Raw genomic sequence first — 23,225 nt, 5'->3', positions numbered from 1 at the left:
ACGCGTGCAGCCGAGCACTGGTGGGGGTGCGAGTGTGCCAGGGCAGCACCCTGCGCTGGGTGGGAGCACACGGGCACGCGTGCAGCCGAGCACTGGTGGAGGTGTGATGAGTGTGCCAGGGCGCAGGGGGTGCTGCCCGCGCCCTGCGCTGGGTGGGAGCACACGAGCACGTTGTAAGCGTGCGGGAGCGTAGTTGTGCACGCGTGTTAAGTGTGCAAGAGGGAGCTTTTCCGCACCCTCACGCAACCCACGGCTGTGACAGGAGCGGTGACAGGAGCGGGACAGGCACGGGGACACGCGGTGCCACCACAACCCCCGCCCCCGCTCGCACCGCACCGACAAACTGAGCACTGACACGCTCATCACACCCAAATGGCTTTGCTGGGCTGGGGAAGCGCTTGGGGGGGCTTGAAAGGGGTGAAGGGAGGATGAGGGGTGGAAGAAGGGGGTGCTGGAGGGATTTAGGGGTTCCGGAGGGATGTGGGGGGTCCGCAGGGGGATGTGCCCATCCCGTGGCGCCGGGGCGGCGTTGGGGCGCTCTTGGTCGCACCCTGACACTCTCGGGGAGCGGATTTTTGGGCCGAGACCGCCACCTTCTGGGAGGCCACCCACGGCCCCGCGGGGCACGGGGCCCCCCGGACCCCCGCGATGGGGAAACTGAGCCAGGGGAGGAGGTCAATACCACCTCCCCCGCCATTGTCACCACGTGTTTACTGTAGGACCTACAGTAACGCCGCGGGGTCGCAGCAGGGATTATTTGTGGACCTCAGCAGGAGCCCGCGTGGGGAAACTGAGGCAGGGGGACCATCACCTCCAGCACAGCCCCTCGCTGGTGTCGCTGGCACGGCTTGGGTGAAAATAATGCAAAATCCGGCAAAACACACATCTACCCCCCAGGGGGGCACCACAATTCACCCCAGTTTCCCGGGGTGGCGGGGGAGGGTTGCCCAACTCCCACAGCCAGGCTTGCTGCTCCCCAGTCCTCCCAGTCCTCCCAGTATAACCCGGCAGAGGGCACCAGTAAGCCCAGTTTGTGGCCTTTTGTCACCCCCCCGCCCGCCCCTTGCTGGCAGCGGGGGGAGGGTGGAGGAAGGGGAGGAGGAGGAGGAGGCGAAGGCCGGGTGCGGGGGGATTTAAGGGCCCGCGGTCCCCCCGGCCCGGCCTCCTCACGGCGCCCAGAGGGACGTGGGTGTCGGGACCCAAGTTTGTGCGGGTACGTGTGCGACCCCCTCCCCTCTCCGGTAAGGACCCTCCGGGCCACCGCTGCCACCCCGGGGGAGCGGGGGGTGCCGGGGAGCGGGGGGAGCAGCGGAGGGGAGGTGCGATGGGGATGCGGGGGGTGATGGGAGGCGGAGGTGCCATGGGGACACGGGGGGTGATGGGGACGTGGATGTGCAACAGGGACACGGGGGTGCCGTGGGGCTCTGATGGGGACATGGACAGGATGGGGACACGGGGGTGCCACAGGGACGTGGGTGTGCGATGGGGCCACGGGCATTTGGTGGGGACACGGACACGAGATGGGGACACGGACATGCAGCAAGGACATGGGTGTGTGATGGGACATGGGTGTGCAACAGGAACACAAGTGTGCAACGGAGATGGGGATGCGATGGGGGCACAGGCCGGGGACGGGGACAGGGGTGTGTGAAGGGAACATGGAGGTGCACTGGGGACACGGGCACACACAGGGGACGGGACACGCCGTGGGGACAGGGGTGTACCATGGGGATGCAGACGTGCAGCAGTGACACGGACATGGGATGGGGACACATATGGGATGGGGACATGGCCATGTGGTGGGGACCCCAACATGCAATGGGGACTCAGCCATGGTGGGGACATTGGCCACGTAGCGGGGACCCCGCTGTGCCATGGGGGCCGCGCCACCGTCCCCCAGCCCGGGTCGGTGACAGTGAGGTGAGGTCCCATGAAGCCGGCGTGTCCCCAGGGGGTCACATCGGTGACTGCGCAGGGAAGGGGCGTTTCCTTCTGTCCCCGCTTGGCTGACCCGGGGCGAAGGTCTCGGTGGGGAAACTGAGGCACGAGCGGGTGCCACCCGCGGCTCTCTCTGTGCAGCACCCGCTCAGCACCGCACGATGAAGGCTCTTCTCCTCCTCCTCGCCCAGCTCTGCTCGGCATCGCTGGTCCCCGGTAGGTGACGTTTGGGGGGCGGCACCCCGGCAGCGGGTGCTGTTGGGTGCTATGGACCCTGGTTCCCCACAGAGAGGGAAAAGGACCCCGAGTACTGGCGGCGGCAGGCGCAGGAGACCCTGCGGAACGCGCTGAGGCTGCAGCGCCTCAACCAGAACGTGGCCAAGAACCTCATCCTCTTCCTGGGGGATGGTGAGATGGGGGCACCCACCCTGGGCTGGGGGAGCGGCGCTGGGGGGGACAGGGGTGCCATGAACTGGGTGCAGTAAAGTGGGGGCTGTGGTGAACTGGGAGTGGGATATGTTGGGTGTCGTGGAAAAGGGGGTGCTGAGGTGAGGTGGGTGCTGGGGTAAACTGGGTTTGCAGTAAGGTTTTGCTGGGGTAAAGTGGGTTTGTAAGAAGTTGGGTGCTGGGGTAAACTGGGTTTGTAAGCAGGTGGGTGCTGGGATAAACTGGGTTTGTAAGCAGGTGGGTGCTGGGATAAATTGGGTTTGCAGTAAGGTTTTGCTAGGGTAACTGGGTTTGCAGTAAGGTATGTGCTGGGGTAAACTGGGTTTGCAGTAAGGTATGTGCTGGGGTAAACTGGGTTTGCAGTAAGGTATGTGCTGGGGTAAACTGGGTTTGCAGTAAGGTGTGTGTGCTGAGGTAAACTGGGTTTGTAAGCAGGTGGGTGCTGGGATAAAACTGGGTTTGCAAGAAGTTGGGTGCTGGGATAAAACTGGGTTTGCAGTAAGGTATGTGCTGGGATAGAACTGAGTTTGCAAGAAGTTGGGTGCTGCAATAAATTGAGTTTGCAAGAAGCTGGAGGCTGGGATAAACTGGGTGCTGGAATGAACTGGACTTGCAAAAAAATGGGTGCTATGGTAACTTGGATTTGCAATAAACTGGGTGCTGGGGTAAACTGGATTTGCAAACCAAAATCTGGGTGCTGCAGTAAATTTGGTTTGCGCTAAATTGGGTGCTGGGATGAACTGGATTTACAGTAAGTTGGGTGCTGCAATAAATTGGGTTTGCAGTGAAATTGGGTGCTGGGGTAAACTGGGTTGCAATAAGTTGGATCCTGGGATAAACTGGGTTGCAATAAGTTGGATCCTGGGATAAACTGGGTGCTGCAATGAACTAGGATTGTGATAAACTGGGTGCTGGGATTAATGGGTTTGCAAAAAAACTGGGTGCTGGATAAACTGGATTTGCAGGAATTTCGGTACTGCAATGGACTGGGTACTGGGATAAACTGGGACTGCAAAAAATTGAGTGCTGGGGTAAACTGGGATTGCAATAAACTGTGTGCTGGAATAGATGAGGGTTGCAAAAAATTGAGTGCTGGGAGAAACTGGGTTCTGGGATAAACTGTGCTGGGATGAATTGGATTTGCAAAAAGTTGGGTGCTGCAATAAGTTGAGTTCTGCAATAAACTGGGTTTGCAGTGAAACTGGGTGCTGGGATAAACTGGGTGCTGGGATAAACTGGATGCACAATAAACTGGGCTTGCAGAAAATTGGGTGCTTCAATAAACTGTGCACTGGGATAAACTGGGTGCACGGTAAGCTGGGCTTGCAGAAAACTGGGTGCTAGGATAAAATTGAGGCTCAATAAATTGTGCTTGCAGAAAACTGGGGGCTGGTGTAAACTGGGTGCACGATAAACTGGGCTTGCAAACCATTGGGTGCTGCAATAAACTGGGTTTGCAGAAAACTAGGTGCTTCAATAAACTGGGTTCTGTGGCAAACTGGGTGCACAATAAACTGGGCTTGCAGAAAACCGAGTGCTGCAATAAACTGGATTTGCAAGAAGCTGGGTGCTGGGATAAACTGGGTGCTGCAATAAACTGGGCTGGCAGGAAAGTGAGTGCTGGGGTAAACTGGGCTTGCAGTAAGATGGATTTGCAGTGGGCTGGGACAGACGGGGTTGGTGTGAACGGGTCTGGTGCTGCCCGTGCTCAGCTGTCCCTGCCCCGTGTCCCCCAGGCATGGGCGTCTCCACGGTCACGGCCGCCCGCATCCTCAAGGGGCAGCTGCAGCACGGGCAGGGTGAGGAGAGCCTGCTGGAGATGGAGAAGTTCCCCTACGTGGCCCTGGCCAAGGTGAGCCCCCCGGGGCGCCCGCGGGGACCCGGCACCCACCGCAAGGTCACGGGCGGGCGGCATCGACCGAGCCGAAATTAGGTCAGGGGCAGGCGCAGGGAGCTGGTCCGGTGCCCACTGGCTGTGCCAGGGCTGGCCATGGGAACAGAGAGGGGGGGCAGAAGGAGCCCGGCGGCTGCGGGACACCACGGGACCCCCCCCCGCTTCGCCTGGGGTCGTTTTGCTGAACAAAACACTGGGTTTTATAACTAAATTGGAAGTCGTGGCCATCCCTGTTCGCCCCCTGAGGGTGCCTGTGGCAGGGGCTTCGCTCTCCCTGCCAAAAAACGGGCTGAAAGAAGGCCAAAAGTAGCAAAATGCGGGGGGGGGGGGCTGTGCCACCATGCTGAGGGGCAAAACAGGGGCTTAGGGGCAAAAGATGGGGAGCACAGGTGGGATGGGGGCCCATGCAGGCAAAACAGCCCAGGGAGGGGAGCTCCAGGGTGGGGATAATGATGATGGGTGGGGATGATGGTGGTGATAACGCTGGTGATAAGGATTGGTGATAACGATGGTGATAACGATGGTGGTGATAACAGTTGTGGTTTTTCCACCTCCCACCCCTCCAGACCTACAACACCAATGCCCAGGTGCCCGACAGCGCTGGCACGGCCACTGCCTACCTGTGCGGGGTCAAAGCCAACGAGGGCACCCTGGGGGTCAGCGCCGGCGTCACCCGCGACCGCTGCAACACCACCAAGGGCCAGGAGGTGACCTCCATCCTCCGCTGGGCCAAGGACGCAGGTGAGGGGCCGGGGGCGCTCGGGGGGGCGGGTGAAGCGGCAGCTTTGGGGCTGTTCTCACTGCTGTCCCCTGGGCTCGGGGTGCAGGGAAGGCCGTGGGCATCGTCACCACCACGCGCGTGACCCACGCGACGCCCAGCGCCGCCTACGCCCACTCTGCCAACCGCGACTGGTACTCGGACGGGGAGATGCCCCCGGACGCCCTGGAGGGCGGCTGCAAGGACATCGCCCGGCAGCTGGTGGAGAACATTCCCGACATCGAGGTAGGGATGGGGCCACCGGGAGTGTGGGCTGGAGCCAGCAGGGACGGGACCAGGACCACCTGGGGTGGGGGTTGGAACCATCCGGGGATGGGAACGGGGCCATGGGGAGTTGTGGGACCAAGACTACCACTGGTTGAAGGGCTGGGACTCCCAGGAGATGTTGGGCTGGAACCACCAGTGGTTGAAGGGCTGGAACCCCCTGGAGATGTTGGGCTGGAACCACCAGTGGTTGAAGAGCTGGAACTCCCAGGAGATGTTGGGCTGGAACCACCAAGGGATGCAGGGCCAGGGCTGTGAGTGGGTACAGGGCATGGACCACCCCTGCAGATGTGAGGCTGAGACCACCCATGGGTGCAGGGCCAGGACTGTGGGTAGATACAGGGCCAGGACCACCAATGGGTGCAGAGTTGGGATCCACATAAGATGCTGAACTGGAACCACCCATGGGTGCAAAGCCAGGATCCCCAGCATCTGTGGGACCAGGACCACCCATGGGTGCAGATCCAGAACTTCCAGCAGATGTGGGACCAGGACCACCCATGGGTGCAGAGTTGGGAACCCCCAGCAGCTGTGGGACCAGGACCACCCATGGGTGCAGAGTCAGAATCCCCAGTGGATACTGGACCAGGACCACCCATGGGGACACATCCAGAACCCCCAGCAGCTGTGGGACCAAGACCACCCATGGGTGGGGTACCAGGACTGTTGTGTGCACATGAGACCAGGAACCCCATCAGACACAGGTCTTGGACCACAAGCCCATACAGAATCAGAGCCCCAGACCCCCTCCTCCACAGCAGCCCCTGCCCTTCCCATACTTCCCAGGACCAAAACTCTCCCTTTCCCCCCCCAGATCTGCCCCTCGCTGTGGATTTATGCAGAAATTCAGCCCCGTAAATAAATCCTCTTCTGTCCTTCAAAATAGCCCCAAAGCAAAACATCCCAGCCTGTTATTTAGCTCTTTAATAGCCTCTTTTGCTATTTTTTTTCCCTTTAAAATAATTTTAACTCTGTCCCAGGCTGGAAATAATTATATAGTGGGGAAAAGATTTTTTTTCCCTTTTTTTTTTCGCCTTAATAATTTTGGCATTGGTGTTTTGCAGCTTTATAATTCACCTTCCACACCGAGAAAGGGGGGGAAATACAAAAAAAACATAAAATCTCTGCTGGGTTATAAATAACAGAGACCAAATAAATCAGGCTCCAAAGCAAACAGGGAGAGCCACGGGATGGGGCTCCATCCCGGCGGGTTCATGTGGGGATCCCGATGTGGAGCATCCTTCCCGCAGAAGGGGGAAAAAAAAATAGCCAAAAAGCCAAACTCCCTGCTGGAAATGGTTATTTTTGTCCTGGGTTTTAATTAATAGGAAGAGATTCAGGGTTATTTTGAGCGAGGTGAAATTCCTCGGGTGTTTTCATCCTCAACGCTGGGGTTTTCCTGGACATCCCGCTCCGCCTCCTCAGGGTCTTCCCCCCCATTAAACCCCTCAAAAATTGAAAATAGTTAAAAATTATTTTTAAAATACATTTTCTCCCCACTTTTGCAGGTGATCATGGGCGGAGGGAGGAAATACATGTTCCCCAAAAACGCCAGTGACGTGGAGTATCCCCGCGAGGAGAAGCACCGGGGCACCCGCCTGGACCGCAGGAACCTCGTCCAGGCGTGGCAGGAGGCCAAACCCCCTGGCAAGGTGACACTGTGACCCTACAGAGCCATTCCTGGGGGCTGGAGTGCTCCAGGGAGCAGCCCTGGGGGTGGCTGAGGTGATGGGGAGGTGACAGTGCCTGTCCCCAGGTTGCCAAGTACGTGTGGAACCGGCGGGAGCTGCTGGCGCTCAACCTCAGCCGTGTCGACTTCCTCCTGGGTGAGTCCCAGCACCCAGGGATGCTCCAACCTCAACTGGGTGCTTTGGGGGGGACCCCTGGGCTGTGCTGGGGTGGCTGGAGTGGCCAGTTATCCCCCCAAGGGTGGTGCTGGCTCCAAGGGATGCTGGTATCCCACCCTGGGGATACTGGGACCTCACACCCAGCGATGCTGGTACCTCCAAGGGATGCTGGTATCCCCCTAAAGATGCTGCTACTTCCCTGGGGATGCTGGTACTCCCCCTCCTGGGGATGCTGGTGCCCCAAAGGGATGCTGTTATGCCCTCAAGGATGCTGCTACTTCCCCCCTCCCCAGGGATGCTTCTGCATCCTGGGAATGCTGGTTGGTACCCCCTAAAGATGCTGCACCCCCTCCCAAGGATACTGATACCCACTCTAGGAATGCTGGTGCCCCAAAGGGATGGTGTTAAGCCCCCAAGGATGCTGCTACTCCCCCTCCTAGGGATACTTCTACCTCCCAGGAATCCTGGTACCCCTCCCCAAAGATGCTGGACCCCACCCTAGGGATGCTGGTACTCCCCCAGGATCCTGCTCCCCACCCTGGGGATGCTGGGACCCCAAAGGGATGGTGTTATACCCCTGAGGATGCTGCTACTCCCCTTCCTAGGGATTCCAGTATTCCTCCCAAAGATGCTGGTGCCCCAAAGAGATGCTGTAACACCCCCAAGGAGGCTGCTACCCCCACCCTGGGATGCATCTGCCTCCTAGGAATGCAGGCTTTTTGCCAGTGGTGCAACTCCCAGCCCGGCCGGGATGTGGGATCCATCCGGGCCGGAGGAAGGAAGGGCCAGGGCTATCCCACAGTTCCTATCTAATCTCCCACGGTGGCCTGTGAAATGCTTGAGTCAGCACGAGGAGCAGGATTTGGCCTCCCTTTTTGTTTTGGTGGGGGAAGGATGTCCCCAGCACTGTCCCTGCCCCCAGGCCTCTTCGAGCCCGGGGACATGGTGTACGAGCTGGACAGGAACAACGAGACGGATCCTTCCCTCAGCGAGATGGTGGCCGTGGCCATCAGGATGCTCCAGAAAAACCCCCGCGGCTTCTTCCTCCTGGTTGAAGGTGGGGGGTGATGGGGGTGCAAAAATGGGGGATAAAAGGGAATGATGGAGGGTGAGAAAACGGGGGGTAAAAGGGGGTTATGGGGGGCACAAAAAGAGGGGTGCAAATAGGGAAGGACTGGACAAAAGGGGGTGCAAAAGGAGGATAAGGGGGTGATGGGGGTGCAAAAAGGGGGATTAAAGGGGATAATGGGGGGTGCAAAAGGGGATATGCAAAAAGAGGGGGATGGGTAAATGGGGTGGTAGAGGTACAAAGAGGGGGAATAAAGGGGGTGATGGGGTGCAAAAGGGGAGGTGCCAAAAGAGGAGGATTGAGTAAAGAGGAGGTGTAAAAAGTGAGGAATAGAAAAGGCAACAGGATGGCAAAGGAGGTGATGGGGTACCAAAAGTGGAGATAATGGGGAGATGGAGGTGCAACAAAGAGGGAGAACAGGGATGGAGGATAAAGGGTTGATGGGGGATGCATGAAGGTGGGATAAAGGGGATATGGGGAAATGTAGGAAGGGGGATATGGGGGTGACGTGGAATGCAAAGCGAGGGGATAATGGGGATGAAAAAAGGAGGAGAAATGGGAATGGGGGTGCAAAAGGGGAGGATGGGGAATGTAAAAAGGGGAGGATAAAGGGGGTGATTGGGGTGCAAAGGGCAATAAACACGCACTGGGGGGTGCAAGAGCGGGTGTGAGGGGGGTGCAGAGCTGGGAGGAGGAGCGTGCCGGGGGCTGGACACTCCGGGGGCTGGAACTCCGGGGTGATGCCGAGCGGCGCCGGGTCCCTCAGGCGGCCGCATCGACCACGGGCACCACGAGGGGAAGGCGAAGCAGGCGCTGCACGAGGCCGTGGAGCTGGACCGGGCCATCGGCCTGGCCACGCGCCTCACGTCGGCACAGGACACCCTGAGCGTCGTCACCGCCGACCACTCGCACGTCTTCACCTTCGGCGGCTACACCCCCCGCGGGAACCCCATCTTCGGTGAGCACGGGGCCGGGGCACCTGGGGGGGGCACCTCGGGACCTGGGGACACCGTGGGGACACCGTGGGGACACCGTGGGGACGTCCCACCCCGCTGACTGTGCCCCCACCGCCAGGTCTGGCCCCTATGCAGAGCGACGTGGACCGCAAGCCCTTCACCTCCATCCTCTACGGCAACGGCCCCGGCTACAAAATCGTGGCGGGCGAGCGAGAAAACGTCTCCGCTGTGGATTTTGGTGAGTCTGCCTTGGGCCAAAACCCCTTAAAATTGTCCCAGCTTGCCTATATTGTTCTTTTTTTGTTGTTGTTTTAAATCGTTCTAATTTTTGGTTTAATTATCCTAACTCTTCCCCCAGCACACGCTGACTACCAGGCGCAGTCGGCCGTGCCGCTGCGGCAGGAGACCCACGGCGGCGAGGACGTGGCCGTGTTCGCCCAGGGCCCCATGGCCCACCTGCTCCACGGGGTCCACGAGCAGAACTACATCCCCCACGCCATGGCCTACGCCGCCTGCATCGGCTCCAACCGCGGCCACTGCAACGCTGGCGCCCGCCTCGCCGCCCCCCTGCTCCTGCCCTTCCTCGCCCTCCTCGTCCTCCTCTGCTAAAGTGCCTCTTGCAGATCGCCTGGAGGGGGATTTATTTTTAATTCATCCCCCCTTTTTATGTTTTTTTTGTGGAGAGCAGCGCCCGGGAAAGAGGAGAGAAGGAGAACAGAGAGACTCAGCGGAGCAAAAGCAGCCGCCGGCGGTTTGGTGCTGGGAGCTGCCTCTGTAAATACACGGTTCCTTCCCTATAATTAGCAGCGTTCCCTGCCCTGTCCCAAACCCACTGTGGGATTTGGGATGGCAGCTGGAGCCTCGGTGGATAAAACCCCCTCTTTGAGCGGAACGCGATGGGGCTGGGTCCCAAAATGCCTCCCAAATGTCCCTTGGCTGAGGACTGACCCCGCTGCCCAGCTCGTCACATGTGTGGGGAGCCAGAAACCACGCCAAGATGGGGAAAAAAAATTAACTCAACAGGTTAATTTGTCCCTAAACTTAGTTTTTGTTGTGTCCTCAGTGATTTATTTTGCTTTAAAAATCCTTTGGGTTGAGGCAATCTGCTGCCCCGGGAGGGATCTTGGGGAGGTTGGGAGGGGGGAAGGCGAGGGCAGCAAAGTGGGTGGGACACGCTGGGACACGCCCCCTCCATTAGGTCGAGGTAATTAGGGGGCAATTAGGAGATGGGGTCACGAGGGGAGGGGTCTTGTGCAGCTCACAGGGTGCTGGGGGAGCGAGGATTGAACTGGGAGAGGGGCACTGGGTGTGCAAATGCTGCTGGGAGTGTGCGAACGTCACTGAAATGTCACAGTGCTCGTGCAGATGTCACTGTGCAGACGCCACTGTGCACGTGCCAGCACTGCCAGAGCTGAGCATGAGGTGCCTGGGGTGTGCAAATGCCACTGGGCACTTGTGAAATGCCACTGGGCACAGTGCCTGGCACGTGCAGATGTCACTGTGCTTGTGCAAGTGCCACCACACACGTGCAGAAGTCATTGTGTACGTGTGACACTGTTACTGTGCTTGTGTGAAGGGTGCCTTGCACGTGCAAAAGCCACTGTCCAGGTGCAAGTGGTGCCTTGCATGTGCAAATGTCACTGTGCTTGTGCAGATGTCACTGTGCAAATGTCACCGTGCACATGCAGAAGTCACCGTGCACGTACGTGCAGCACTGTGCGTGTGCAGATGCCACTGTGCTTGTGCAAAGCGCTCCTTGGACGTGCAAATGTCCCTGTGCAAGGGCAGATGTCCCTGTGCACGTAAAAAAATGCCACTGGGCACCTGTGAAAGCCACCATGTGCTGGCTTGCAGTGCCTGGCACGTGAAAGTGTCACTGCGCTTGTGCAAAGGGTTCTTGTGCAGAGGCAAACACCGCTGTGCACGTACAATGGATTCCTTCAATGTGCAAATGCCACCGTGCTCCTGCAAAAGTTGCTCTGCACGTGCAAAAAGTGCCACGGGGAAGATGCAGAACTCTCCACACACGTGCCAGTGGCACTGTGCTTGTGCAGAGGGTTCCTCGCACGTGCAAAATGCCACAGTGCGACGTGTGAAGGTCACCGTGCACTGGCTCGCAGTGCCCTGCACGTGGAAATGTCACTGTGCTTGTGCAAAGGGTTCCTGTGCACTAGAAATGGTTCCTTGCACAAGCAGGTGCCGTGCAAAATGCCACGGGTACACGTGCAAGAGCCACTCTGCACGTGTGTGCGGTGCCTGGCACGTGGGAACGTCGCTGGGCTCGTGCAAGTGGTTCTGGGATTGTGCAAAAGTCACTGTGCACGTGCAAAAGTGCCACGGGGAAGATGCAGAACTCACCACGCACGTGCCAACAGCACTGTGCTTGTGCAAAGGGTTCCTTGCACGTGCAAAATGCCACAGTGCAACGTGCAAAGGTCACTGTGCGCTGACCTGAAGGACCTTGCACAAGGAAGGACCTTGCTCCTTGCAAGGAGCAGATGGCTCCCTGCACACACAAATGTCACCGTGCACGTCTGAGACCCCCCTGTGCACGTGCAAAGGTCGCTGTGCCCGTGCATGAGGTGTTTTGTGTGTGCAGATGTCCCCGTGCGAGAGTCCCGGTGCCCGTGTGACACGCCCCGGTGCCCACAGAGGTGTCACTGCACGTGTGGAATGCCACTGGGCACCTGCGAAAGCCACCACGTGTGTGCAGTGCCCGGCACGTGGAAATGTCACTGTGCTCGTGCCAAACACTCCTTGCACGTGCAGATTTCCCCGTGCCCGTGTGACCCCCCACGGGATGCACGGGAGGTCCCTGTGCTCCTGCAAGCCCTGCCCTGGCTGAGCCAACACCACGTTCCCGTGCCAATTCCCCCCACAAGCAGCCCTTGCACGCCCCAGCTGAGCTGGGCACTGCCAACAACCCCCCGAGCACCTCCGAACCCCTCTCGGACCCTCCAGCCCTCCCCTAAATAAACCCCACCCCTATTTTTTTATTCATTCACCAATTTCATAATTAAAAACGTGGTTCCTCATTAACCAGGGCCCTTCATGGGGGGGGGGAGTCGGTTGGGTTTGGGGGGGCTCTGACACCCCCCTTTGCCCGGCACCCTTTGCTCCCCCCCCGGCATTGCCGGCGTCGCCGGATCCCAACCACAGCCCCACCGCCGGCACTTCCCAGAACTCCGGCAGCCCCGGGCTATGTTTAACCACTCCCGGGGTGCCGCGTGGTTTTTGGGGGTTCGGGGGGGGGAACCACGTTCTCTTGGCCGGGGGGTTGGCAGGACGCCGGCGGCCACCGGGGCCGCGGCCAAACGCCGCTCCCGACGCCGGGCTGACCACGGGAGCCAAGCAGAGGCTGGGTTTGGGGGGGCAGTGAAGCCATTGCCTGCCGTATTTTGGGGTACCCACAGCCCCCTCCCAAAAATAGGGAGCATCAAAGAAAGGCTTTGCTTGGCCTGGCTGCTGGGAAATCTCAAAATTTGGCTTAAATGGCCCCCAGAATGGGTGAATTTGGGGATGTTTTTATAGCCCGCGCTGATGTTTGGGGTTTTGGGGACACCCCCCTCAACCCAGATATTGGGGCCCACCCGCTGTAGCGATAAATAAACCTTTATTTTATACAGGACTCACGGGAAACACAAACACGAGTTGGGGAGGTGTGAAAAAATAATCCTCCCCTCCCCCCAATTCCAGCCTCCGACCCATTCCGGAGCTTTTCTCCCTTAAAATAAAGGTGGGGAGGGGGAGCCCCACTTTGGGGTTACCCTGGATTTGAGACCCCCATTTCTTTTGTAGGAAGGGGGTGATGCTGGGGTTGGACCCGCTCCTCATTTTGGGGTCACGGCAGAGGGGGGGCCCTTTGTGGTGCATCACCCCCCCTCCCCCGAGGGGTATTTGGGGTGACAGAGATTGTCTGGAGGGGGGGGACACTCCCATTTTTTGGGGGTCCCCCCAAATCCTGCACCGGGGACGATGGCTTCAGCTCCTGGCATGGGGGTGGCACACGGGGGGAATGGGGGGGCGAAGCGGTGACCCCCCCGCGGGTGGGGGGGTGACTATGAGCCCTGTGGGAGGGACATCAGTGGGGGCACCCCAGTGTGGGCACCCCCGTACTGGGGTGCACTGCTGGGGGGGGCACAGCCTCACCGGATTGTGGGGGGGCTGCTCCAGCTGGATTTTGATCTCGGGGCAGGGGGAGTCGGGGGGGCGGCGGCCTGGGGGAAAGGGGGGGCCATGAGCACCCCGGGGGGACCCCCAGCCCGTGGGGCCCTGACGCCCCGGTGAGGGGCTACTGGGGGGGCTCCGGGGGTTCAGGGGCTCCCGGGGGGTACCTGTGGGGGTCCCAGGGGGGTCATCCGGCCAGGGGGTGTCGGGGAAGGCGTTGCGGTGGGTCCCCGAGGGTGAGCGGCTCTCCTAAGGGGGCAGGGGGGTCACAGGGGTGCTGTCCCCCCCTCGGCCCCCCCAGCACCCCCCTGTCCCCTGGGCACCCCATACCCGGCCCGGCTCGGGCTCCTCAGCGGCGCTGCCGAAGCTGCTGGCGCTGGAGGAGGAGCGGGAGAAATCCGGCGGCTCCGGCTTCTCGGCCCTGCCAGGGACAGTGCCCGTGGCCAGGGACAGTCCTCAAGGCCAGGACAGGCTGGCACCGCGCCCCGTGGCCACTGCCATGGCCCGCCGTGATGCGGCGCTGGCCCCAGGACACCCCGTCCCTGTGGCACCCCATCCTGGGACACTGCATTCCCATGCCATCCCACCCCTGGCATGTCCCGTCCCCGTGCCACCCCGTCCCCATGCCACCCCATCCCAGGACACTGCATTCCTGTGCCATCCCATGCCTGGGATGTCCCATCCCTGTGACACCCTGTCCCCACACCATCCCATCCCTCGGATGTCCCAGCCCCATGCAATCCTGCCCCTATATCCCTTGTCATCACACCAACCTGTCCCCATGCCATGTGTCCCTGTGCCACCCCTCTGTACCACCCTGCGCTCAAGACACCCAAGTGCCACCTGAATCCCACAGCCCCCTGCCACCTTGTCCCTGTGCCATACAGGCCCTGTGCCACTCGGCTCCTGAGTGACCCTGTCCCTGTGACACCCCATCCCTCTGGTGTCCTGTCCCCATGGTTCCTGTGCCATCCTGTGCCACCTTGTCCCAGTGCCATCCCATCCCATCCCACGTGCCCCATCCCAGTGCCCTCCAGTCCCCATGTCACCCTGTCTCTGTGCCACCTCATCCCAGTGTCACTCTACCCCAAGGTCACCCTGGCCCACCGCATTCCTGTGCTGCACCATCCCAGCACCCTCCAGTCCCCATGTCACCCTGGTACCACTCCATCCCATGTCATCCCATCCCAGTGCCCCTTGTCCTTGCACTGCCCATCCCAGTGTCCTCCAGGGGGTGCACTGCCAATCCCTGTGCCCCTATGTCACCCCATGCCAGTGCCATGCCATCCCCAGTGCCACCATGTCTCAGTGTCTCTTGTGCTATCCCTTCCCAGTGCTCTCCAGTCCCCATGTCACCCTGTCCCTGTGTCACCCCGATGTCACCCCATCCCAGTGCCACCTCATCCTTGGGCTGCCCCATCCCAGTGCCCGTGTCATCCTGGTACCATCCGATCCCAGTGCCACCCTGTCCTTGAGCTGCACCATCTCAGCGCCCTTCAGTGCTCATGTCACCTTGATGTCACCCCATCCCAGTGCCCCTTGTCCTTGCACTGCCCATCCCAGTGTCCTCCAAGGGGTGCACTGCCAATCCCCGTGTCCCTGTGTCAGCCCATCCCGGTGCCACGCCATCCCCAGTGCCACCATGTCCCAGTGTCACCCTGTTCTTGTGCTGCCCCATCCCAGTGCCCTCCAGCCCCCGTGTCACCCTGTTATCGCCCCGTCCCCATCTCACCCCGCCTCGGTGCCACGCATCCCGGTGCCACCCCATCCCCTTGCCACATCACCCCAGTGCCCTCCAGCCCCCGTGTCTTCCCCCCGCGGTGCCGCCCCTCCCGTCCCCGGGCCCCCCGTGTCCCGGTGGGGACCTGTCGTGGTGCCGGCGGCTCTCGGGGGAGCTGTGAGTGGAGCCGGAGCCCTCGGGGGCGGCGGGGCCGTCCCTGCGGGGGGCGGTGGCAGTGAGGTGACGGCGGGAGGGGACCCCGCGAGGGGGCACGGGGAGGGGACACCGCTCACCTGCCGGCCGGCGCCTCCTGGATGCTCTCGATGCCGATGGCGCTGGAGCGGCGGGAGCCGAGCGGGCCGGGCCGCCGCCGGGACGGGCTCTTCCCGGGCACCAGCAGCGCCTGCGGGGCGCCGTTAACGGGGGGACACCGGGGACGGGGGGAGGGAATGGAGGGGGCACGCACCGCGGGGACCCACCTCTTCCACCGAGCCCAGCCCGATGGCGCTGCCGCGGCGACCCCGGCGGCTCCCGGGAACCAGCAGCGACTGCGGGAGGCACCGCGTCACCGACCGACCGGGGGGCACCGGGGGGGCAGTGGGCACCGGGGGGACACCGGGGGGGGGGCAATGGGCACCGGGGGGGCAGTGGGCACCGGGGGGACACCGTGGGGACAATGGGCACCGGGGGGACACCGTGGGAGGGCAGTGGGCACCGGGGGGACACCGGGGGGACAATGGACACCGGGGGGCACCGGGGGGGCAATGGACACCGGGGGGCACCGGGGGGGCAGTGGGCACCGGGGGGACACCGGGGGGACAATGGGCACCGGGGGGACACCGGGGGGGCAGTGGGCACCGGGGGGACACCGTGGGGGGCAGCGGGCACCGGGGGGCACCGGGGGGGCAGTGGGCACCGGGGGGACACCGAGGGGGACAGTGGGCACCGGGGGGGCAATGGACAGTGGGGGGGACACCGGGGGCGGGGCCAGCGGGAGGGGCGTGGCCGCGTAATGAACGGGGCTGCGGGGAGGGGGCGGGGCAGGAGATGGGCGGGGCCAATGGAACGGGCGTGGCTTAGAACGGGGCGTGGTTTATGGTGATGAGCAAGGCACGGGGCCGCCTCGGGGGCGTGGCTTATGATAAACGGGCGTGACATCCTAAGGAGGGGGCGTGGTCTCAGGACGAGGGCGTGGCCTCAACCGCACTCACAAATCGGCGGTGGGCGTGGCCAGAGCGTAGGGGGCGTGTCCGAGGCGGGGCTTTCTCAGGCGACCCCGGGGGGGTCTGGCGGGGGGAGGACACATCGGGGTGTCCGGGGGGTGAGGGGGTACATGGGGGGTCCCGGCTCCGGCCTCCAGGGAGGGGCACGGCCCCCACAGTGCTGGGTGCGGGGGTCCGGGGAGTGCGTGACCCCCCCGCGCCCCCACCTTGAAGGACTCGAAGAAGCCCGGGGCGGCCGCGCCGTTGTCGGGGCGCTCGTCATCGGGGCCGAGCCCCAGCATGGCCTGGCTGCGCGCCTGCAGCTCCTCGTGCAGCGTCTCCAGCAGCGCCGCCCGCGTCCGCTCCTGCCCCGACCCCGCGGGGCTGAGCCCGGCGGGACCACCCACCCCCCGCACCCACCCCCCGCACCGCTGAGCCCGCGCGGGACCAACCCCCCACCCACCCCCGCACGGCTGCGCCTACGTGAGACACCCACCCACGCACCCCACATCTGTCACCCACGCAGGACCACCCCCCTCCCCCGCACTCTGCACCCCCCCCGCACTGCGCTGCTGCCGCCCACGCGAGACCACCCTGGGCACCCACCGCCCCCCCACACCACTGCACCCACGAGACCACCCACAATACCCCTGTCCACGCACTCACCCACCCACATGGGGACCCACAACACCCGCTCCCTGCCCACCCCTGCACTGCACCTGCCCCCTGCCCACCCACGAGCACCCCCACGGCATGTCCAGCTTCCACAGCCCCACGTTGTGCCCCACGTTGTGCCCCACGGCCCTCCCAGCCCCCTCCCAGCCAGACTGCCCCCGGGTGCCCCCCTACCCCCCCGGTGCCCCCCCAGCCCCACCCCATGCCCGCACCTCCAGCTTGGCAAACTTCTCGGCCCGGTAACAGGCGTACTCAGCGTTGATGAGCTTCGTCAGCAGGAACTCCTGGAACTCAGGGCCCTGCGGGGCGAGGGGGCCCTGGGTGGGTGCGTGGGTGGGGGTGCCAGCGGGGCCCCCCCAGTGGCACCCACGGGCGCTCACCTTCCTGAAGACGGCGGGGTCGGGCAGCGGAGGGCCGAAGAAGGGCACGTCGTCACGGGCGGTGACCGAGACCTGCGGCAGGCGGAGGGGTGACGGGACACCCCAAGGGCCCCCCATGGGGATGGGGACGCTGAGGCACAGGGGGTACCTTGTAGAGGGTGCCCTGGGTGCCCCCCTGCTCCAGCTGCACCACCACGAAGGCGTGGAGGAAGTTGGAGGCGATCATGTCGGGCACGAACGGCGTGTTCTCGTCCTGGAAGACGATGGCCACGATGTCGTTCCCGATGTGGCGCTTCCGCTGCAGCTGTGGGGACGGGGAGCCACGGAGGGACATGGGGAACAGGGGGTGGGGAGGAGGGGGGGCACAGCAAGGTATGAGGGACAGAGGGTGGTCACACCATGGGGCCAAAGGGAATGGAAGACCCCAGAATCCCACAGACACCCCCCAGCACCCATGGGTGCTCCACCAGCCCCTTGCACCCCATATTTTTCCCCTGGTACTCATGGATGCCTTACCAGCCCTCTGCATCCCATAGATGTCCCTCAGCACCCATGGGTGTTCCTAGAGCTTTTGTAGTCCACAGACAATCCCCCAGCACCCATGGGGGCCCCAGGAGTCTCCTGCATCCCGCAGATACCCCCCCAGCACCCACTGATGCCCCACCAGCCCTCCCACCCATGGGGGTGCCCCAGGACCACCTACACCCCCATCTCTCTCAAGCACCCATGTGTTCCCCCAACCCTTGCTCCCCGTTTACCCCTCAGCACCCCTGGGTGTCCCAGGACCCCGTGGCCCCCCACAGACCCCCCCAGCACCCCTGGGTGCCCACCTGCTGGGCGTCCCCCTCGGTGTAGGGCAGTTTGGTGGACACGTGGAACATGATCTCCTTGTCGCGGAAGTGGCAGTAGACGGACTCGCTGCCCGTCTGCCCGTGGGTCACGTCCAGCCCCCCCCGGAACCTGGGTGGGTGGGTGAGACAGGCACCCTGAACACCCACGGGTGCCCCCCTCCCCCCCAGCACCCCCCACGCACCCCTTGAAGTCCCGCAGCTGCACCCGCTGGCCCAGGACGTCGAGGAACTCGGCGAAGGCTGGGCTCTCCTCCGTGGTGCCAAAAAGCTCCTCCTCTGAGGTCTGTGGGGAGTGGGGTGGGTGGCAGCACCCACCCAGGACACCCCCCTGACCCCCCCCACTCCACCCCACCCTGTACCTGCCCCAGTTTTTGGTAGATGACCCCAAATTTGAAGTGGTTGCTGAGCACGTGCTCGTCGAAGGCGAGGATGAGGCGGGAGGCCTGCGGGGTGGGGCGGAGGCAGAGGTTGGGGGTGGAGGGCACCCATGGGTGCCCATGTGCCCCCCTCCCCACACCCCATTACCTTGGGGTAGAGCACAGGGTAGAACCGATCCACGTTGACGTCCTCACACACCAGCTGTGGGAAGGGGGGTGATGCCATAAGGGGGTCGGGGGGCACCCATGGGTGCTGCCAAGGGCATTTGGGGGGCACCCATGGTGTTGGTATGGGGGGCCTCACCCACCTTGGCCATCTGCACCACATTGGGGAACTCGGCCAGGCAGGAGATGGGCACCACGTCGTGCAGGGTGCGGGCACGGGTGCTGTGGGGCGAGGAGGGGGTCAGGGGGCACCCCCGCCCCCAGGCAGCGCCCGTGGGTGCCCCCGCACCCCACTCACCGCAGCAGCAGGTGGAGGTGCTCCTGCTCGTCGTACTTGAGGGAGAAGACGAGGTGGCCCAGGGCCGGGTCCAGGGAGTAGTAGTTGAAGTGCTCCTGTGGGGAGGGGCCAAGTACCGTGGCCGGGCCAGCGGGGGCTCATGGGGGGCACCCGGGATGGGGGACACCCCAGTCCGTGAGCACCATCATCCATGAGCACCCATGTCCATGGGGCACCCATATCCATGGGCATCGTCATCCATGAGCACCCATATATATCCATGTGGCACCCATGTCCATGAGCACAATCATCCATGGGGCACCCATGTCCATGGGGCACCCATATCCTTGAGCACAATCATCCATGGGGCACCCACATCCATGAGCACCATCGTGCATGAGCACCCATGTCCATGAGACACCTGTGTCCATGAGCACCCGTATCCATGAGCACCATCATCCACAAGCACCCATACCCATGGACGCCATCATCCATGAGGGCCCATCCCCATGGGCCACCTTATCCATGGGGCACCCGTGTCCATGAGCATCTGTCCCCACAGGGTGCTCGTGTCCATGAGCACCCATGAGCACCCATGAGCACCCATGAGCACCCATGCTTATGGAGACCCCATGCCTGTGCACACTCATGGGGCACCCACGGGGCACCCGTGTCCATGAGCACCCATCCCATGGGGTACCCATGTCCTCAAGCACTGTCATCCATGAGCACCCATGTCCATGGGACACCCATCCTATGGACACTTGTAGGTTCCCTATGCCCATGGACATCCACAGCCACACTCACCCACCCATGGAGCACCAAGGTCCCTGAGCATCCACATCCATGAGCACCCATCCCCTTGGAGCACCCATCCCCTTGGAGCACCCACATGCATAATCACACATGTCCATGGGACACCCAGGCCATTGGTCACCCGTGCCCATAAATACACACACCCATGAACACCCATGTCCCTGAGCACCCACACCCATGGGGCTCCCATGCCCATGGATACCCAATACCCACCTCCATGAGCACCCAGTTCCACAGGGCTCCTATATCCATGGGGCACCCATGTCCAGGAGCACTCACATGCAAGAGCATCCATGCTTATGAGGTCTCCATGCCCATACCCATCCATACCCATGGGGAACCCACCCACCCAAGCACCCTTGTCGTGGGGCACCCATGTACATGAACACCCATATCGTGGGGCTCCCATGCCCATGGATACCTGACATCCACCTCCATGAGCACTCAGGCCCATGAGCACCCATTCCCACGGGGCTTCTGCACCCATAGGAGCACACACCCACACCCATGAGCACCCATGGATTAGGGTACCATGTCCATGAGCACCCAGTTCCATGGGGTCCCCACATCTATGGCCATGAGCACCCCTATGCACGAGCACCCATGTGCATGAGGTCTCTGTGACCATACCCATGCCCACCCACATCCATGGGGTGATCCTCCCACCCCCAGCCCCCACGCCTGCAGCCCCTCAGGCCTCACCTTGCCCAGGAAGTGCTTGCGGTAGATCTTGGCCGTGTGGTTGCCCTCCAGCTTTGCCCGGGGGCCGGGGGCCGGGGTGGGGGGTGAGTCGGGGGTCCCGCTCAGCTGGTGGTTGGTGCCCTCGATCCAGTAACCCCCAAATTGTGGCAGGAGGATGAGGGGGAACGGCCCCTCCCGACCCAGCACCTGCACCCAGTGCCATGGTGGGTGCTCTGGGCACCCACCCACCCCCCCCACACCCACCCAGCGGCCCTGGCACCCCTCTCTGGAGGGGGTGGGTGCTCTACCTCATGCACGCTGGGGTAGGGGATGTAATCCTCCTCCGTCTGCAAGACAAGGGGCGAGTGATGGCCATGGGGGTACCTGTGGCTACTGGAGCGGGTGATGGCCATGCTGGCTCCTCTGGGTGCTGGTTGGGTGCCCCCCACCCCAGTGACACCTACCTTGAGTGGCGGAGGGACGGCGTGGCGCTGCTGGGCCATCCTGCTGCCCTGGGGAGACGGGGACTGTGGGTGCCCGTCACCCCCCTGGGACTGACACCCTTGGGTGGGGAGCACCCCATGGGGGCTTACCTGGGGGTGGGGTGGTGGTGCTGGCTGGAGACACGTCTAGGTGGTGTGAAGGGGTCCGGGGGGGCCCATGGCGCTTCCTGGGGGAGAGGAGAACTCCCCCACAACCCCTCGCCGGGACGCCCGGGCAGCGGTGCCACCCCTGGAACTGAGGGATGGCAGCGGGGCAAGGGCCACCCTGCCAGGGCCGCCCGGCTGCGGGCCGGGGGGGGCGGGAGCGGGGGGTGCGGGGTCACTGCATGGGGGGGTCCGGCCGCTGAGACCCCCCCAACTCATCGCACCCACCCCCCCAACCCGAGGGGCTCCCTCTGCCGGCGGGAGGCGGCGGCGCGGGGGCAGCACCACGGACAGCGCCGGGCACCGGGACCCGCCCCGGGCCACTGTCACCGACCCCGGGAGAGTCACCGACCCCGCGAAAGTGTCACCGACCCCGCGCCAATTTGACCATCCCCGTGCCACTGTCATCGACCTGATGCCAGTGTCACCATCCCCGTGCGAGCGTCACCATCCCCGTGCAAGTGTCACTGACCCCGTGTCAATGTGACCATACCCGTGCCAGTGTCACCAACCCCATGCCAGTGTCACCGACGCAGTCAAAGTGCCGCCATCCCCGTGCCACGGGCACAAGCTCCAGGCAGGGAGGAGGGAGGGCTGGCACGGTGGAGGGGGGGGTTGGCAGGGACCTCCCCGGGGACACGCCAGGGTGGGGACAGGGCCGGGATGTGACAGGCCCAGGGCCACCATGCAAGTGTCACCAGCCCTGTGGAAATGTCACCGTCCCCGTGCAAATGCCACCCTCCTCGTGCTGGTGTGATCATCCCTGTGCCAACGCCACCGTCCCCGTGCAAACGCGACACTGGTGCAAGCACAGCCCTGGTGCAAACGTGCCCCGGTCCCGTGCAAACACAATGACGCCCCCGGTGCCAAAGGGACCCTCGCGCCGCTGTCCCCGTGCCCGCACCAAGGAGGTGCAGCCGAGCCCCGTCCCTGAGCAAACACGGCCGTGGTGCAAACCCGGCGCGGTGCGGGTGCGACCCAGCCCTGTGCAAACACAGCCGCAGCCCGGCACAGCCCCGGGGCACGCGTGACCCGGCCCCGAGCCGGCACGACCCCGCTGTCCCCGTGCCAAGGCGACCCTGGTGCCAATGCGACACCGCCACCCGTCCCCGCGCCAGCGCGACCCTCTGCAAACGCGACCCGTGGCACCCCTGGGCCGCAGCGTGACCCCGCGGGGATGGCGGGTCCTTGGGGGGCTCCGTTATCGCTCACCCCCCCTCCCAGCACCCAAACTGGGGGGCAGTCCCGGGGAGGGTGGGGGGTAGCACTGGGGGGGGGGGTGCCCTAAATGTGGCGCCAGGCTGGGGGGCACAGGCTGGGTTTAGGGGAGGGAACATGGGAGACAGAGTGGGGAGACTGGGGTAGGGAGAGAAAACGATGTGGGGCAGGAACGGGGGGAGGTGGATTTTGGGGTATCCGGGGGGGGTGTAGGTTTGAGGGGGGCAGGATGCAGGGTGTAACTGTGGGGGAGATATTGTGGGGACGGACGGGGGTAAATGGGGGACTCGTCCCTCCCGCCCCCTCCCCAACCCGCGTCCTTCTCCCCCAGGCCCGGAGCATCCCCCCGCCATCCCCTCCCCCGGTACCGGCGGCACTGAAGGTCACCGGCGGACGGACCCCCCGGTGCCGCGTCGGGGCTGGGGGGACACCCCGGGGGGGGTTCTCTGCGGGGACCCCCGTGCCCGGTCCCCTCGGGGCGGCACTTACCGGGGGCGGCGGGGCCGGGGCGGTCCCGGAGCGGGGCCGGTACCGAGCGGAGCCGAGCGGGGCCCCGGCGCTCGCTGCCACCGCGCAGCGTCACGTGCGGCGGGGCGGGGCGGCCCCTCCGGGGGCGGCGGGACCGGGAACCGGCACCGGGAACCGGCACCGGGAACCGGCACTGGCACCATGAACCAGGCACCGCACCGGGAACCGGCACCGCGGACACACCGCCGGACACCGGCACCGGCAAAACGGCGCCGGAACCGAGCACCGGGATCCAGAACCGGGGATCCTCCTCCATCCCTGATGTCACCCCCTGGGTGTCCCCTCCCTCCCCAGCGCACAGGTCCCCAACCCTTCCCTGTCCCCCGGG

At 63.4% G+C, this 23,225-nt stretch overlaps 2 protein-coding genes across 12 annotated transcripts; one reads left to right on the top strand and one right to left on the bottom strand.

The window, feature by feature from the left end:
* Positions 1-1,083: 1,083 nt before the first annotated feature.
* Positions 1,084-10,237, top strand: ALPL (alkaline phosphatase, biomineralization associated). Of its 6 annotated transcripts, none has more exons than XM_064678778.1 (12): positions 1,084-1,213; positions 2,080-2,154; positions 2,227-2,346; positions 4,122-4,237; positions 4,846-5,020; positions 5,107-5,282; positions 6,830-6,973; positions 7,078-7,147; positions 8,091-8,225; positions 9,004-9,195; positions 9,312-9,431; positions 9,552-10,237. In XM_064678778.1, the coding sequence occupies exons 2-12, from the start codon at positions 2,100-2,102 to the stop codon at positions 9,800-9,802; spliced, it is 1,554 nt and encodes a 517-aa protein (XP_064534848.1). In that variant the 5' UTR covers positions 1,084-1,213; positions 2,080-2,099; the 3' UTR covers positions 9,803-10,237. The 6 variants fall into 6 exon arrangements, with proteins under 6 accessions (XP_064534848.1, XP_064534846.1, XP_064534845.1 ...); XM_064678776.1 differs by having other exon boundaries at positions 1,096-1,213; positions 2,066-2,154; XM_064678775.1 differs by having other exon boundaries at positions 1,097-1,213; positions 1,976-2,154.
* Positions 10,238-13,159: 2,922 nt separating this feature from the next.
* On the bottom strand, positions 13,160-22,959 carry RAP1GAP (RAP1 GTPase activating protein). Of its 6 annotated transcripts, none has more exons than XM_064678743.1 (22): positions 22,859-22,959; positions 21,098-21,289; positions 20,969-21,011; positions 20,813-20,851; positions 20,526-20,711; positions 19,029-19,123; positions 18,874-18,952; positions 18,714-18,767; positions 18,548-18,631; positions 18,371-18,471; positions 18,168-18,297; positions 17,486-17,641; positions 17,338-17,409; positions 17,170-17,256; positions 16,510-16,647; positions 15,560-15,628; positions 15,374-15,483; positions 15,226-15,297; positions 13,691-13,781; positions 13,528-13,609; positions 13,343-13,410; positions 13,160-13,260 (listed from the first exon to the last, which is right to left on the bottom strand). In XM_064678743.1, the coding sequence occupies exons 3-22, from the start codon at positions 21,005-21,007 to the stop codon at positions 13,252-13,254; spliced, it is 1,761 nt and encodes a 586-aa protein (XP_064534813.1). In that variant the 5' UTR covers positions 21,008-21,011; positions 21,098-21,289; positions 22,859-22,959; the 3' UTR covers positions 13,160-13,251. The 6 variants fall into 6 exon arrangements, with proteins under 6 accessions (XP_064534813.1, XP_064534816.1, XP_064534817.1 ...); XM_064678746.1 differs by having other exon boundaries at positions 20,969-21,016; positions 21,098-21,174; positions 22,859-22,944; XM_064678747.1 differs by having other exon boundaries at positions 21,098-21,174; positions 22,859-22,938.
* Between the last annotated feature and the right edge of the window lie 266 nt (positions 22,960-23,225).

The sequence above is a fragment of the Pseudopipra pipra genome, chromosome 22, assembly GCF_036250125.1.
Source record: "Pseudopipra pipra isolate bDixPip1 chromosome 22, bDixPip1.hap1, whole genome shotgun sequence".
Taxonomy (NCBI): domain Eukaryota; kingdom Metazoa; phylum Chordata; class Aves; order Passeriformes; family Pipridae; genus Pseudopipra; species Pseudopipra pipra.
Note: the sequence above shows the minus strand (reverse complement) of the source record. Positions and strands in the feature narration are given on the sequence as shown.

What these genes read in the sequence shown, in the direction of transcription:
- RAP1GAP (XM_064678743.1), bottom strand. Translation starts at nt 21,007, where the DNA reads ATGGCCCAGCAGCGCCACGCCGTCCCTCCGCCACTCAAG. An exon ending in CCGTCCCTCCGCCACTCAAG is followed by an intron (nt 20,852 to 20,968) that starts GTAGGTGTCACT and finishes CTTGTCTTGCAG; the next exon opens with ACGGAGGAGGATTACATCCC. An exon ending in CCGAGGGGGACGCCCAGCAG is followed by an intron (nt 17,642 to 18,167) that starts GTGGGCACCCAG and finishes CCGTCCCCACAG; the next exon opens with CTGCAGCGGAAGCGCCACAT.
- ALPL (XM_064678778.1), top strand. Translation starts at nt 2,100, where the DNA reads ATGAAGGCTCTTCTCCTCCTCCTCGCCCAGCTCTGCTCGGCATCGCTG. An exon ending in CCGCTGGGCCAAGGACGCAG is followed by an intron (nt 5,021 to 5,106) that starts GTGAGGGGCCGG and finishes CTCGGGGTGCAG; the next exon opens with GGAAGGCCGTGGGCATCGTC. An exon ending in CGTCTCCGCTGTGGATTTTG is followed by an intron (nt 9,432 to 9,551) that starts GTGAGTCTGCCT and finishes CTCTTCCCCCAG; the next exon opens with CACACGCTGACTACCAGGCG.